General features: G+C 34.2%; 1 protein-coding gene across 6 annotated transcripts in view; it reads left to right on the top strand.

Moving 5' to 3' along the window:
• LOC118179667 (glutamate-gated chloride channel-like) overlaps positions 1–17,707 on the top strand; it is a 683,063-nt gene that overhangs the window by 609,563 nt on the left and 55,793 nt on the right. For all 6 annotated transcript variants that reach the window (XM_085825825.1, XM_085825798.1, XM_085825832.1 and 3 more), the window contains one exon: positions 14,454–14,536. In XM_085825825.1, the coding sequence (XP_085681951.1) occupies positions 14,454–14,536 (83 nt within the window). The remainder of the gene's footprint in view (positions 1–14,453; positions 14,537–17,707) is intronic.

Genomic DNA, 17,707 nt, shown 5'->3' with positions numbered 1-17,707 from the left:
ATTTTCCATGACTATAACTGCAGACATCTTTATCTATATACCTTACTTCTCATAGCATCGACCAATTTTACATACGGTTATTTTGAATGAATAAATGTTATAAATAAAAAAGGAAATATATATGTGTGCAAAATCTTTCGTTTCTTTCATTTGTTCTGTAAGATCACTCCACTTCAGTTAGTTATCGTGAGCATTAAACACCAGCGGCTCTTTAAACTAAAAGAGAGAGCCTACCGTCAATTTTCGTTGCTTGATAAATGCACGTCTTTCAGGCAGGTAATATGATTTACGATGTGATAAGAAAGACGCAGATGCTCCTGCATTTTGCATAAGATGATTTTTTCCTGTCACAGTATATCGATGCGTTTCTTACATTAGAACAAATGACTTGACAAGCTCGAATGTTTTCTGCATTTCCGGTACGAAAGAAATTTGATAAGAATTTTGCTTTTGTTGTTTAGCGCTATTTTTAGATGCTGAGGTACCATTCTATATTTTTTTAGGTATCTCAGTGTTTAATTTTTTATTTTGTGAGTTAGATATCTGTATATTGGAGACTACGCTGTAGTTATATAAGAATTAAAAAATAAATAAATAAATACGTAAGAAATCTGGTGTAAAGTTTCAACGCCAATATGAAATTTAATTCAAGCTTGCAAAGCAGAGATCAAAATCTTGAAATTTCTATGCTTTTTATGATATAATTTGCCTTAAATCTGCTACTTTTTTCCTTAATGTGGTTTGCTGTTAAAGACGTATAAATGCGAAATGCACCTTTAAAGATTTCGGATTAATTGTTTTCAACCGATCGATCTGACATAATGATAACTAATATAAATATGTATAATAATATATGCACAAATACTGCAGAGCTAAATGTTTGCTATACTGAAAATACGGTTGTACTTACTAAACGTTACTAAAAGCACGTTTACGTAAAACAAGTAACAAATTAGTAATACGTACAAGTAATACGTAAAACAAGTTAGTAGTAAGTACAAGTTAATAATACGTACAAGTAACACGTAAAACAAGTTAGTAGTAAGTACACAAAAAATACGCTTTGTGTACGTTTCTAAAAATTACTGATAAGAGAAAGATTTCTGATGATAACAAATTATATGATGAATATTTTTATTTAGATTACTGAGAACAACACTAATCTGTATAATTTCATTTTCTTTCTTTTTTCCCAAAATGGAGATCTTATCTCTAGAAACTTTTAGCTTTCGTGTTCTAGAAACCAGATGCAAGCCAGATTATAGTTCTAAAGTAATAAAACTTCATGAGAATGTAAATAATGTATTTTTCGATTTTTAAAACTTATATGGCTTTGACAGGAAACAATTTGAACCTCAAATTATTCTAATTATTTATTTACCAACCCCTTAATGCAAATTCAAAGTGGCATTAAATATCACAAATTTTGAAATCAAATATCTCGGTCAAGTTATGTTTTACGAGAATCAAACTGTCTATGTTTTATATTTTACAACTGTAAGGATTACGTTAATTTTATTAATAGTTAAATTTCTTTAAATTAACTGTTAAAGTTCCTTTAATATCAATTCTTAACTTCAACTTACCAGTTTCGACCAGAACGTAGTTTTAGAATCACGTCTGAATGCATAATGAGGAAGAGCGGTATTTAACGGCGAAGTTCTTCGGTCTTAGTGAGAGAGATGCCAGGTATTCTGGCTGCACACGTCCGCCTTTTTAGGTAACTCTCTCTAAGCTATTATCACGCTCGGCCGTACTTTAGGCCTTTGATAGATTCGCATTCTATTAACGTTAAGGGGCCAACTCTGTTAGAATTTTGATAGCTTCGGCTATACCTCTTTACTTTAGATTAGTTTAGGTTAATTCTTCGTATTTTAAGTTCAAGCAGAAGTGTCGGCTTTATTGTACACTCCAAGACGGAGTTTTGTTAAACCTTAGTTGGAATAATAAAGGGTTATTTCACCCTTCTTACTTGTTCAATTTTAGTTGGAATAATAAAGGGCTAGTTTACCCTTCTATCTTGTTGTTTCCTGTCACACGAACTCAAGCGATTATTCTCTTATAAGTTTTTAAGATTCTTCACTTCCAACAGTAACTTAGTTAGTAATTACAAAGTGAGGAACTCTACGCAACGAGTATATAAAAGTTCCTTGAGTATAGTACCAGAGAAATGTATAGAAAGTTAAGTTTGTTATTTAAAATATTTTTAGTTTAAAATTAAAAAAGCGATGAATCTTTGCTTCTGGACGTATACGTCTACGACCAGCGGTAGCTAAAATAAAAGCCAGGAAACGCTCTTGTGGGCACGGTGTATAAATAATCTGTGAAACTTCTTCAGATTTTTAAAGAAATTTAAATGTAATTTTTGCGTGGGTTTATGCATCCGAAATCTTCTGTTCTAGATTCAAATGTGGAACAAGAAGAAGCAATAAAAATATCAGCACACAATGTAATTTTCGTCAAGGGCTTTATTGCAGTAAAATGTGTAACTGTAACTATCTTTATTCGTTTGTCCTTATCACTAGACTTGGCACTTGAAAATAACCTTCTATGTTCGTGCATTATCACCTTAAGCAGAAACATTTTAAAGCATTTCACAAACTCAAAGATACATAACGAATGAATTATACACTATTTCAATATACACTCTGCTCAGAATTTTGTGCATTCACAGAGATCCTATGAGCCATCCAGAACCTTTGTGAATTCTGGAAGAAATATAAAGCATTGAGCATGAACATGAATCATTAAATAAAAATAAAGGTGTTTCCTTCCCCCCCCCTTTTTTTTTTTTTTTTTTTTTTTTTTATAAATTTAAGGTTTAAACCGTTTTGACGAACTATCTATGAAGTAAATAATGGATTATTTAATTTTATGAAAGGTATATCATATATATGTTGAAAGGTAAAATGCGGATGTGGAATTTTGCAAGTTAATAAGTAAATCCTCAGGTTTTCTTCAACATATAATATTTATTTATTAAAAAATAACTTTTAAATATTTTGAAGTAGCTACGTGGAAATTCTAGTTCCTAGATTTCCTTTCTCGATGCGTAAGGTTTTTAAAACTTTAAACTTTAATTCGGTACAAAAAAATAAATATATAATTTTAAGTCTTGAAATCTCTAAATTTTCTTATAAACTGGGACGTAATTCAAGATTAGAAATTCAAAACTGATTCTGCAGAACAAATGAATACTGCAGTTGTAAAGACAGAATATAATATTACTATTATAGAGTGTTAATATCAAGGAATATTCAGAATTTTGCCTACATTAAATAGCAGCCAGCTAGTTATTGAAATACCATACATAGTGTACTTTTTTGATGGTATTAAAGTAGATTTATTCCAGATTTTATTTATATAAATTTGATTGGTCCACCTATCCAGTTCTTTTTTGAAACTGACAATACCCTTCTCTTCTTTAATATTCTTATAATCCGCAATGAATCTTATTTCAGCACTACCGTTTACTGTAATCATTTTTTTGTGTGCCCGTGCTAAGTCATGTCACTCAGCTAAGCAAAAAAGGCCTGTTTTCTTCATATCAGTGTTTATTCCTGAGAACCTTTATTTGCTAAGGAACTCGATTATTTGAGATCAGTTTTCATTGATGGATTTTCAGTTGTGGCCATTGATAAAGACCTTTAAAAATCTTTTCATCTTGCTATCAAAGAAGATATTCAACTCTTCGAAATAATATTAATAACCTTGTCGTGCTTCCGTTTCATCCTTCTATCTGTTGCAAAATTGCACAGATTCTCCAGAAGTTCAATTTTCAAGTCGTTTTCTCGTCTAGTAATAAAATCCAAGTTTTAATTCTTTAAGATTCCATTTCTGACTTTAATTCTTGCAGAATTTCTAGCATATCGTATCAGCGTAGTCTCAGATATATCGGCCAAATTAAAAGAGCCTTGAAGAGTCGCATCCAGAATCACGAATCTTATGTCCGAAAAGGCAAAATTAATAAGTCTTTGGTAGCTGATCATAGTTGGGAACATAATCATAATTTTGATTTTGGGTCAGCAAAACTTTTCCAAAAGCTTCTTTCATTAGTGAACTGGGTTTTCCTGAACTGGATTTGCACATTCACAAAGATTTATCTTGTTTAGCTAATGACTTTAATCGCAATCCAATTCTTCCTAACGATTTTAAAATTCTATTAATTAAATTTTTCAATTTTCGTTATTATTACTACCAATAGACAGCGCTGTCTTATGGTTCGCTTTACTCCTGTAGGGTATAAATACAACCGCGGCTTTCTCTTTGTTGCAGATTTCTTTGCTCCTGATGAAGAAGGACTTATAAACCTCTATTTCCAGAGAAACAGGCTCTCCTAATGAAGAGCCTGTTTCCCTCGAAATAGAGAGAGTTCTCGACAAACCCAAGGATGTTGCATTGCTTATTTTTTATGCGTACATAATATATTGTGGGCTATACGATAATGACGAGAAACACAGCATAATAACAAAAATAGGTAGAAAAATATACGACTACACTTTATTTAAGTGTGGTTTACATAGCACTGGCTGCTGTAACACAGAGATACTTTGTTAGAGATTAAATAAAGCTAAGAGGGTACATGAAATACAGATAAGAGAGGACATTTCAAAGGACAATGTATGTTTTGCACAGCATGTCAAAGTACGTTCTTGGTGAGTTCTTTCAATGCCTGGATAGCTGCCAGTCGACACGAACGTGTTACAATAATTTTGCTCAGAGCTTCCCATTCGCGCTGAATGAGATCTAGATCACGGAAAAAGAGCAATCACATCCGTTGGAACAATGTCCTCACTTACGAACATAACAGCCGCAGTGCACTAAGTGCTATTTAACCATTCTAAAATAAAGCAAGAGCTCATGATTTTTTTGAATAGTGACAGATGTTCAACGGAATAATTTCATTACCGTAGTTTCAGTTTTTACTGAATTTAAGTATACTCAGAAGAGCTCTCCAAGGGGTCAATCACTCAATAAAAAGAAATTTAGATAGTTTTTAAATTCAGTTTCACATCTCTAGAAACGAACAAGTAATTGCACAATTCAGAAATAAAAAAATGTTTGGAATCGTGATTTAGCAGAAAGAGTAACGTGGGATTTCTTCACAAATGAACTTACATTAAAATCAGGAAACATATCTACTATCTGTGTATCTCACCACATCTAATATCTACTATCTACCTCATCTTTGCAGAATATTGTCTTACTCTAGAAGTTTCTTAAATAGATCTGGATGAAGTTTGTAGGGTTTATATTTATTTTAACTAACATTTATTTTAAGTTTAAACTATATTTCCTGTCAAGCCTTACTTTCCCCTGGAATTGCCAATGCCAGAGTATGTAAATTTTAGTAGAAAGCGCAAGGATTCAAATTATCAGCGGAAGTATTCTGAGTTAAATAGAAGGGAAACGAGTTCGAAAGGGTGCTTTCTTGCTTCACGAGTGTAGAGGTGGCTAGTTAGAAATTGAAGAACCATGCGTTTCGGCCTGTATGCTTGCCTCGGCAAATTGTTAATCTTTCAACGTAATATTCAGAGTTTGCTGAATTATCAGCGGTATTTTAGAACGCGGTGAGGTTAGTTACGTTTAGAGAGCCTCGTAGTTAGTCACTTGTTATTAGCTCTTTTCAGTTTCTTATTTTTATTTTACCGCCGGGTCGGCGTAGTTTGTGAGCGTCAAGAGCACGCATTTGTAATTTCTAAAGTTGAATAAAAAGGGATTTAAACCCTTCTCAAGACTTTGGTCTATTTCCAGTTCTCAGCAATCACCATGTTGTTGATCACCATGTTTGTTGCGTGCAGGTTGGAAGCGCGCAACTTTACATTGGCGCCCCAACACTTGTCGAACTGAAATGGCCGAAAATTGAATGAAAGCTGCGGGAAAACAACAAGAAATGGCAAGAAAATTGGAAGGATTTGGATACCTGGTCCAGACTTTGAGAGCGTCAATCAAGCCAAACGTCCATTTCGACGGAAAAAATTCGGTGGCGGTATTTCTAGAAGGTCTAGAAAACCACTTTCAGCTCTACCCTGTTCCCGAAAGACAAAAAGTTGCCATCGCCACATCTGCACTAAGAGGACAGGCCGCGCTATGGTGGAAAAACATAGGCAAATTTTTATTAGGGGAATTTGGAAGCCAGACATATATATTTGAAAATTTCAAAAAATCGTTAGTAAAGGCCTTCCCCATAGTGAAAGATCGCGCACGGCTGGAAGCCGAACTATATAGTTTCTATCAACGGGATACAGCAGAATTGACGAACTTTATTCTACGAAAAATTAAGCTAACGGATATGCTGTATGGAAAGAAACCCGATGCGGAGATTATTGAAATAATATTACCAAGATTGTTACCCGCTGTTCAAGACTACTTTGAAATTAGAAACCCAAGCACATTGCAGGAACTCTTCGAATTGGCGGTGAAGTTTCAAAATCGCAGAATAGCGGAAAAAGCTAGAGGGGCATCGTATTCTCAAAGTAACCGAAGGCAATCTTCAAATGAGCAGACCAGAAATGCAAACCGCTCTTATGGGGGAAAGAGCTATCAAGCTAACTCATCGAACCTCGAAGGTCAAGGCCCAAAAAGGAAATTTGAAAACAAACGTCCGCGTACCCAGAAGGCAGAAGTTGAAAGGAAAGTTTTAAACGAGTAGAGGGGCCTGTGAACGCGAGGTTCCAGACCCCGGAAGTTTTGAAAAAAACCCTAAAGAAGACACTTAAATACGGTCATCGTAAAGAACTCACAGTTACCAATTATACAAGTCCTGGTTGGCGATGTACCAGTAAAAGCCCTCATCGATACAGGAGCAGAAGGAAATTTTATGAGTGAAAATTTCCTCAAAAAGAATTTTTATAGGGTACGATTATTTAAAACCAAAAATACGGAAATTATAGCGGCGCAAGGAAAAACATGTCACTGCATCGGGAAATTATCATGAAACTTACAGGTAAAAGAGGAAAGTCTCAAAGTATTAATTTTTGTGGTGAAAGATCTGCAACATTCTCTTATTTTAGGTATGGAATTTTTAAGGGCCGATGTATCGGAAAACTAGCTTTAAAGATACAAGTTCAAAATGAAAGCCTTAAAGTATTCATTTTTGTAGTAAAAAACTTGCAAAATCCACTTATTTTAGGTATGGAGTTTTTAAGGGCCGCGAGAGCCAAACTCAATTTTCAGGAAAGTTCTATCGTGCTGGAGATGGATCTGAGGGTGGTGGAACCAGTGGAACAACCGCAAGTTGACCGTAGCCATTTGAATGACCATGAAAGTCAAGCCATCCAGCAAGTGGTGAGTACGTTTTCAAACTTGTTTTCAGAACGGCCTGGTAGTTGTCAAATAGTTACGCATGAGATACAGTTAACTGCCGACATACCCTGTAGGACTAAACCTTATCGCTATGATAAACAAAAAGAGCAAATCATAGAAGAACATATTCAGGAAATGTTAAAGAACCAAATAATAACGCCCATAAAACTTTGGACTTAACGTCTAGCTACTATCAAATAGCTATGAGACCCGAAGACATACATAAAACCGCGTTTATAACAAAATCGGGCACTTATGCGTTTTTAAGCATGCCCTTTGGATTGTGTGGGGCCCCATCAACATTCCAGAGAGCTATGGACATTGTTCTAAAGCCTGTCCTAGGAAAATCGACTTTAATCTATCTAGATGATATAATTATAACGAGTAATACGTTGGAACAACATATTAAAGATCTAGAAGAAGGTTTTAAATTATTAAAAGAGGCCGGTCTTACAATTAACGCCTCAAAATGCAAGTTCGCAACTAAAGAACTTAAATATCTGGGTTATATAATTTTGCAAAAGGGTATAGAAACTCAAGATTCAAAAATAAAAGCAATCAAGAATTTCCCACCTCCCAACACCGCCAAGAAACTTTCTTCTTTCCTTGGGTTATGTTCTTACTATCGGTCATTCATAAAAGATTTTGCTAATATTGTTGAACCCTTGTTAGTAATTAAAAGAAAGAAAAGTAAATTCACGTGGACAGCGGAAGCAAATACCGCTTTCGAAAGGTTAAAAGAAGCGCTTATCAATGCCCCTGTTTTGAAACTCCCGGAGGGGGACGAAAACCTGGAAATTTCTTCAGCAGATGCGTCGGACTATGCTGTGGTTGCGTTTCTTATGCAAAATGGCCATCCTTTGGCATTTTTTAGTAAAACGTTGAATCATACACAAAGGAATTATACAGCTACAGAGAGAGAAACATTAGCCGTATTAATGGCTGTACACAAATTTCGAGTTTATTTCGGCAAAGCGCCAGTAACAGTCTTTTCGGATCATGCGGCTGTTGGTAGACTTTACTCGGGGAAAAACCTAACGCCCAGGTTAATAAGATGCGCTTTAAAACTCTAAGAATATTATCTAATAATCAAATATAAACCGGGTAAGGAAAACAATGTAGCTGACGCACTTTCTCGTATAAAATTGGACGATGAAGGCAACGAACTTAAATGCGCTGTGTTGACTTCAAAAATTTTAGATTCTAGAGATACAATTATCGCTGAACTGAAAGCTGATCCTGAATTTGGAAGTATCTATGCATATTTGAAAGACCCCGAAAGCTTTGAGCACACAGATATCGATGGGATAAGAAATAGAGCTGAAAACTATGAAATAATAGATAATTTATTATTTTATACGAAAACAACAAACGAAAATCTCGATAATAAATCTTGATAATTTTCTTTATCAAGTGCCTCAGACAATTTTACTGCAAAGTTAGCTCCAAAATTTGAAGGCCCCTATGTAATTCAGGAAATCAAAGGAGTCGTATTGTACCTAAAGAACGAGAGAGGGGAAATCTGTAAAGCGAGTCCCGACCAGGTGGAAAAATATTCTAATCAAAATGATTTTGAAATCCTTAAAAGTTTCTTGCAGGACTCAAGCGTAAAAGAAGTAGAAGGTCCAGAAGTAACGTCACCCGTTCCACCACCCAAGAAGCAGAGAACTGAAAAGAAACCTAGCCCTTCTACAACCCATGCGACGGTACCGAAAAGAAGAAACGAAAACTTTCAGACTCCAGCATTTAAGAAAAACAAGAAAGCAAAGCCGCCGCGTAAAGAAACCTTGGTAAAGAGGAAAACACCACTTACAACGTATCGCAGTAGAAATTCTACATCGAGGACAACGCTCCCAGGGCCAGAGAGTCAGGTGCAAACAAGGCCGCCGTTCCCAAAAATGAAAAGACAGCAGGAGGAACGAAAAGACCACCACCAACAGAAGACATTCAAGGATGACTCCAGACCGGAGGACGCCAAGACCAGCCGTCCAGGGGAAAAACGGAAAAGACGGCAACCCAACGACTACCACTCCAAATGCCAGCATGCAGAGAGCGAAAAAGAAAGAGTAACGTGGATGACACTCGGAGGACACTAAGGAGAAGACTGACGTCGATGAAACCTATAACGTGGGAGCAGTTCTGCCAGAAAAGGATGTCGGAGTTCCAATCATCGAAAACTCAAAGATAAGTTAAAATCTTCTATATTTTTTTTTCTTTTGTTCCGAAATGTTATGCGTAAATACGAAGTTCTATGTTTTGACGGAAGTTAATGTGTCTCGGTTGAGACTTAGTTTTGTTTTACTTTATTTAGCTAAGACAAAAGTATTATTTTCTTTAAGTATAAAATCTAAGAACAAGCAGTTTCTGTTGGTCGAAAGACTAATTCTGTTATGTTAAGGCCAAAATTTAGCCGAAGATAAAAATAACTTCGTATTCTTGTATTAATAAGAACTTTAGTTTCAGTGCCGCCAGCTTGGCGAAGAATGAGTAAAGTAAAAATTTATTTTTCTCTTATTCATTTTATGGTAAATTGTAAAAATCATATGTATTAGAATTTTGTAAATATACGTAAATACTTCAAAGTTATGTAAAAGTAGAATTTAGTCTAGAAGCATAAAATTTTAGATGCTAAAAATAAATGCTCAAAAGCAATGAATTTAAATTTAAGTATTAAACTGTAGATAAAATCATGCTTTAGAGCGAAAGCCTGCATGTCTAAAGATGAATGAGGGGGAAGTTAGAATGAATGTGTTTTGTAGGGTTCTCCACCTACACTTGAATTTTAAGAATATTAAAGTAGCTCATCGAGTTGTAGAATGTCGAGTAAGGTGTATCTATTTGGTCGTTGAATTCTAACAACTTGTGGTTAGGGGAAGTGTTGCAATACTAAAACACGAATATTCCCGTTTGACACTATACATGGTGGAGAGCCAGGGTAAAGTTAAATTCATGTTTGAATACTTGAATGAATGTGAATTAAACAGTAACTAAGGAAAATAAATCGTTCAAAAACAAAAACTTATTCAGTGTCAAGAAAGTGTAAATTATAATGTATGTAGAAAGATACTGATACTTATTCCTTCCAGGTGCTGGAAGGAAGAGAACAGATTGATTGCTGAAGTCCAGGAAAAGTTGCTGTAAGAAGAGAGAATTAAAATAAGTATCTACAGAAATTTATTCTACCTTTTGTGACAGAAGATTTTTTTTATGTAAACGAAGCTCTTAAAATTTAGTTCACAATTGTAGAAACTTTTCAACAGGTCGTTTGTAATACCTGCTTCCAAGTTTTCCAAATTCTGGCAGCGGCAAATGTAGGGTTTATATTTATTTTAACTAACATTTATTTTAAGTTTAAACTATCTTTCCTGTCAAGCCTTACTTTCCCCTGGAATTGCCAATGCCAGAGTATGTAAATTTTAGTAAAAAGCGCAAGGATTCAAATTATCAGCGGAAGTATTCTGAGTTAAATAGAAGGGAAACGAGTTCGAAAGGGTGCTTTCTTACTTCACGAGTGTGAAGGTGGCTAGTTAGAAATTGAAGAACCACGCGTTTCGGCCTGTGTGCTTGCCTCGGCAAATTGTTAATCTTTCAACGTAATATTCAGAGTTTGCTGAATTATCAGCTGTATTTTAGAACGCGGTGAGGTTAGTTACGTTTAGAGAGCCTCGTAGTTAGTCACTTGTTATTATCTTTTTTCAGTTTCTTATTTTTATTTTACCGCCGGGTCGGCGTAGTTTGTGAGCGTCAAGAGCACGCATTTGTAATTTCTAAAGTTGAATAAAAAGGGATTTAAACCCTTCTCAAGACTTTGGTCTATTTCCAGTTCTCAGCAGTCACCACTTTGTTGCGTGCAGGTTGGAAGCGCGCAACTTTACAAGTTCATGAAATTTATGCATTTGTAGATTAATTCATTGTTGCCTTGTCACTTAGCAATGATATCTGGCAAAGCCTCCGTGACAAATTTTCCGTATTTATTACTTTACACGCTTTTTTTGCATGTTAGTTTATTTTTAATGGCATAGATTTTTTTTCGCTCGTATGTTATATATTTTTGCCAGTAATCAAATAAGCAAAACTACTTTTTATTAAATTTGACTTTCCTTTAGTTAAATATTTTATAATTAATTTAATAATATAATGATAATAATATATTTTATAATTGATATCTTTAATTTATAATTTTATAGCATTTTGTATGCTGACAGGAACTTCATCCAAATAATTTGTACGTTTTCAAAGTCTAAAAATACGTTATGAATATTCTCATGGAGTTATATTACCTTAGAATCATAATCTTTTAAACGTAAAAAAATTCATTAAAATACAAAAATTTTTCATTTCTAATTAATGGAAACCATATTACTTTGTCTTTGTGACAATATCGAAGACTGCTAATGCTTTTCAGAATACGAATTCTGTAAGATTCTGTGAATAATATCACCATTTGGGAATCGGAAGGGTCATGAACGACCCTTCCGATTACCATTTGTTTAAGTCCATATAGTATGGCCTTTCCGAACAAAACTTTACATCTTTTAATGATCTCGAAAACTGGCATCATGAAAGGATCACCTCAAAAGAACCTGAAATTTTTAATCGCGGAATCCATTTGTTACCCGAAAAATGGAAAAATATTGTACCCGCCGAAGAACACAACTTTCAATTAATTATCTTATACTATTCTATTAAATAAATATGTTTTTATGTCTAACAAACAGCGAGATCGTTTATTTAAACATGATACCTAAATTCTTTTCTATTACTTGATCATTAATCTGTGTGAATTAGTTTGTAAATACATTAGGCTATTTCGAGGCCGGTGAGATGAAAAATTAGCAACGCCTTCGCCGGGAATCGAACCGCGGACCTCTCAATTACGCGCTGAGCGTGCAAACCACTACACCACGAAGGCTAAGACGATGGGAGAAATACCTTATATGTTGATGGCTTCAATCCGAGAAGCTTCAGAAAAGTACTATAACCTCTGTTTTTGCTAATAAACCTTTAAGGTGAGGATTTAAATGCATTTTCTGAAGCAATTTCTAAACTTAGTTTTATCGCTTACACCACTGTTATCTGGTATTTCCCCATTATTTTCGATTGCATCGCTTACTTTTATTAAGATCCTTTTCAATGGTTTGTGCTTAGGACGAATTATGGCTGCGGTTATAGTGTCTTAACGGAGGTTCTAGAATGCCTGACAACTTCTAGAGTATTTTGTCTTACCTAACAACAGGCAATACTGGGTGGATCTATTTATTCTGTACTTTCTTTTCTAGTTTATATATGGCTTAAAATTACATTAAAACTACAAATTCTGTTTTTGCAGGAGAAACCTCTGAGGTAAACCTTTCTTCTCAAAACAAGGAAACTAAGAGAAAATCAATCAAACGAGCAGAAAAGAATCCTTCATCGAGTGAGGTAGAAATGACCTCTGCTCAAATTACTCAATCAACATCTGAAGAAGGATAAGAAGCTATTAAAATAATGACAACCTTTCTAGATAAAATCAAAAAGAGAAGTTCCGGAGCCCCCAAAAAAGAAGCGTACCCGAGAATTGAAAAATGCCAAAGGTACTTTGGTTCAAAAATCTGAAGTTCCCTTGGTGAAAACATCCGAAGGTGAAAAAAAAGCAATCTCAAAATGACGAAGCAGAATACAGCCCCGAAACTGCCGAAAGGGACAGACCGGAAGGTTTTACCTTCAGGAAGGCTCTTGTGGTGGTCAAGATAGCTGTACTCATTGAGGAGCATCATCCTGGAAAACGTTTATCAGAGGAACAGGCTACTTACCTTGAACTTCTGATAACGTTGACTACTTTAGGTATCCTAACTACTAAAGAGTTACACCTGATCTCCATTAAGGGGCTGCTAGACTTTATAAACAAAGTGGGTGACCCAAACAAATGGAGCTAGGGAGCTTTTGGTTTGGCGCATTTGCCACAAAGTCTTGTTTAAAAGCAGAGGTGCCTGATAACTTATACACTCAATCTGAGGAAGAAGAAGATGCGCTCGAGATGGTGATAGTTTAAAATAATAGAGCTCTCACGGTTACAGTTACAGTGAAAATATTTTGAAATGTTTAAATGGCAACGCCCACGTTTTTCCTGCACAATTGATCAACGCATTAAAAAAACATAATTAGGGTTGGAATGATACACGTATGAAAAACATTTCCGGCGTAAAACATGCCCAGATTTTGCAACGCGAAGACGCCTTGGCTAATTTTTTCCTTATCAGATATGATGAAGACAGCAGGTGGCCGCTGCGGATAGGATGGACGGATGAGAGACATTCTTTCTTAACTGGCAGCGTAAACTCCAAGAACTGGGTTCACTGGGCTGAAGAAAATCATCACGGAGTGGCACCAGCGCTCTTACACGAAACTAAAATGGCTGTGTGGTGCAGCACAGCAAGTATATTCGTTCTCGGTTCGTACTTCTTTCAATAAGTCACTTCCACAAGAATTAAAACATGTTCCATGGCAAGCCCTCCAACAACAACAATGTTGCAGATTGCAACAATGCAGCAATGTTGCAGAATTATGTAAATCCAGAATTGCAGCAGCGAAATGTCATTAACGGCATTGTATAGACGCAAGATGTTGCTCCTCCACACGTCGCTACATGTGTTCGGCAAATGCTGCAGCAGCACTTTGGAGATAATCATCTCCCGTAACTTTGCAATTTCGTGGCCATACGCGTAAAGTTTCAACGCCATTTATGCTTTTTCAATGCGCTGATCATTTTTGCACAGGATAAAATGTGGATGTTGCCATTCGAAAATTTCGAATTTATTTCACTATAACCTAACCATGAGAGCTTTATTGTTTCAAATCATCACAATTTCGAGTGTATGTATACCTTCAAATAACAATACCTGAAATTTGTTTCGATTGGCTGAGTGGATAGGCCACTAGGGGATCATATATCAGTGAAGTTTTTATGACCATCTTATTCTTTTGCTTTGCAATATTAAACTTACGTACGCAGCATAATTCAAAGTCAATAACATGTGCTTCATCATTTTTTAAACATATTCAGTTCAGAGTCCATGAAATCTGAAGTCATCTTTATATATGTCGTATATGAGAATCGGAATGAATTTATCATAAAACCTTATACTTTCTTATTGTTTTATCTCTTTCAGGAGAAGTATGATTTTAAACTGTCAAGGAAATCTACAGATATTTCCTTTTGATAATCCCAAGTGTCCTTTCGCTATAGAGAGCGGTAAGTAATAACACTTCTTTATTTTTTACTATTTTCCTGATTACAGCATTGTATGAATGAATCTGATTTGGAACTGTGTGATATTACACGCATAAACCACAGAAATTAAAACTACAACCCAACTGAAAGTGAAATTACTCAATATTTCTGTGGGAAGAGAAGTATTGCAAATTACGATTACACATTACTTACTTTTATAATTTTGTGCGTTAAGGGTTTAACAAATCATGTAAATTAAAATTTTTCATAATACTGAACGACAAGAAAAGTGTTATGATAACATTAAAAATGACTCTTTTAAAAATATATTATTAAATTCTCTCACAAGCTTTTGAAATTCACAATCTTTCTGATATTAAATTATACCTGATTCTTGATAACATGTTTGTGAAAGATGTGCACTTGAGGAAAAGTGCATATCTTACGTTTAAGAAATATTCCTTCAAAAATTGTTATCAACTTATTCATTAATCTCTTGTTAAATTGATTCCAATTTAAAATTTCATTAACAGTCAATATTCAACCAACCTCATGTCTTTCAGCATTTTGGTATAGTGTATTTACCTAAAGAATTTCATATTTAAATCTAAGCAATACAAAATAGTATTATCTAGAACCATTGGAGTAAAGCGAGGTGGAATGTGACCTTTAATCTAGATGTATGAATAATGTGGTAATTAATCTCTGTAAATATTATATTTGTCAAATTTACCAAGTTTTTTATGGTTTCAAGAAAAATGTGTTATTTCGTTTTTCGCGCTCTTAGCCAGACAAAAAAACTGATACTTATATTGATAATTTTACTAAAAAAATGAAATTATATTTTTAGTAGTAATTCACTAAATAATCAAACAGCACTTCTTTGGCTCTTGTTGCAAATAACAAAAGGAAAAGCACTATTAATTTTACTGCAAGAATGGAGATAATTCATAATGCCGTTATTCTACGAAATGCTTGGTTTAAAATTCACAAAAACCAAAGCGGGAAGTAATACAGATATCAAATACATGAGAAACCAAAACTTGCAGAAAAAAAGGTTAATGTTTTATTTCGGCTCTTATTGCAAAAACAAAAGGGAAACCGCCATCAATTTTACTGTAAGAAGGAAGGTATGCAGGTATACTATGATATATTCACAAAAACAAAGCGGGAAGTATGCATGGATATAAAATATACAAGAAAGGAAAAACTTCAGAAAAAAATGTTTAATATTTCATTATACTTTAATACATGTGCATATTATTTTATAACTTTTAAGAACTGTATTTTTAATGTCATATTTTTAAAGAATTGTATTTTATAATACCACAAAATATTACAAAATACAGTTCTTCAATAAAGGAGCCTTAAGTGTTTCATCTTCCCTTACTTTAATTTATATTTAGAAAAATAATATTTGGTTATCTTCATTTTAAAGTTAGATTATGTCACTGTCTTTACAAAAATACCATATTTTACAATGTTAAAATCAGCTTTTCATTTTAATTCCAATCTGGCATTTTGTCATACAAGTAAAACTTTCTTATAACTAAAACTCTGATGACTGAATGAAAGAATACGTAATATAATTAAGGTTGTACTTTAAACAGAACTGCGCTTTTCTAAATAATTATGGAATTTTCTATAAAAGTGTATGATTCTTTTATATCTTCTATAAAAGATCTGAAGAGAAGAAAATTCACGAAGATGCCAAATCAAAACAATGTGAACCCGTGAAGAAAATGTGACAAACGAAACTTTTAGTGCTTCAAATTTCATAGATAAATCAATTTACTAAGTACTGAAATAGCAGTAGAATTTTCTTCGAAAAATAAAACTATACACAAAGAAATTTTTTTTTTTTTTTTTTTTTTTGTTACATGGCCACGAAATGCAGTTTCCACTTTCAAGCTACAAATTGGAAGTTCTTAAACTTTATGCCTGACGCATTCCTACTATCAAGGTTTCCATAGTAACTGAAAGCAGTTGTTTATTCTTTCCATATCGACGCACCTGTAGCTTTTAGAGAAGACTGGTTTTAGATAACATACATTTTCAGCAAAAATTTAAGTTTTGTATTATTGTGTTGAAAAGCTGGATATGGTCTTGGAAACATGGGTAAAAAAAGGATAAATAACTTTATCAGCATTATTAGATTTAATTATATTGCTTTCTAAATTACTACACTATCCACACCGTGAAGAAAAAAGTAGAACTTCCCAAAACATTAATTCAGAAGTCAAACAACAAAAATCAGCGTTATATTTACAAAATTTTCACAGGACTAGTTTCGATGGTTTTACCGAACCATCATCTTCAGCTGCAAAACCGCAAATGAATGTTTCATTTGCTAACCTTCCATTAATTTTAATGCAATCTGGGGGGGGGGGGGTGCAAATCGAATTTTAACAAAAGTTTACTTCTATTTCTTATACCTGTTAGTGATTTTGCCAGGTATTTGCTAAATGAGTTGTAATAATATTTAACTCTTTCCTGCGCATTCATGTTTTAAAGAAGTAATTGTTAAAGTATGTTCTTAATTTCCGTATTTAATCTATAAATCTGTAAAGTTGATTCCCGGAAGCTAGTATAGAAAGCTGATGCCCCTTTAACAGCGCAACGTCGAATCCTAATTAAGCATCCATGAGAAGTTCTTGGCCATTTTACATTTGAGTGTCTAAACATTAATTTTCAACGTTGACACGGAAGCATTTTAAATAAAAGCAGATGATTAAGCGCAAATATTTGAATATGCAAATTGGGTGATCTCCATAGGGACGACTATTTTACATGTAAGGATCAATATCTGCTTTAAACAAGCCATTAGGCCTAATCAACTTCGAAATGGCTTAAGGACGAAAGAGACCACAATTAACGCTGCTACACAGCACACTTGACTGTGTAGCTGTAAAATACATAAATGAAGGAGAGACATATCGCTGCATTTATGTGAATGACTTGTTTACATACTTAAACGCTAGCGCTTGATACAAAATTCTAGAAAATATGGAAGCGAAGATAATTTTTGAAAATAAAAAGTAGCTACTTTTCTGTAGATGATCTTGCATTTCTTCCACGTAAATGTTTTCGTACTTCCCTGTTGAATCTCCACAGATTCAAATTTTAGAACCCACCTAAAATATACTGAACGTTAGCTAGAAGAACATTACTATTTAGATTTAAGAAGGAACT

This window comes from Stegodyphus dumicola, chromosome 1 (assembly GCF_044657685.1).
Source record: "Stegodyphus dumicola isolate Sdum_Otavi_A_Nest chromosome 1, ASM4465768v1".
Taxonomy (NCBI): domain Eukaryota; kingdom Metazoa; phylum Arthropoda; class Arachnida; order Araneae; family Eresidae; genus Stegodyphus; species Stegodyphus dumicola.
This window is presented reverse-complemented; position numbering and strand designations above follow the sequence as displayed.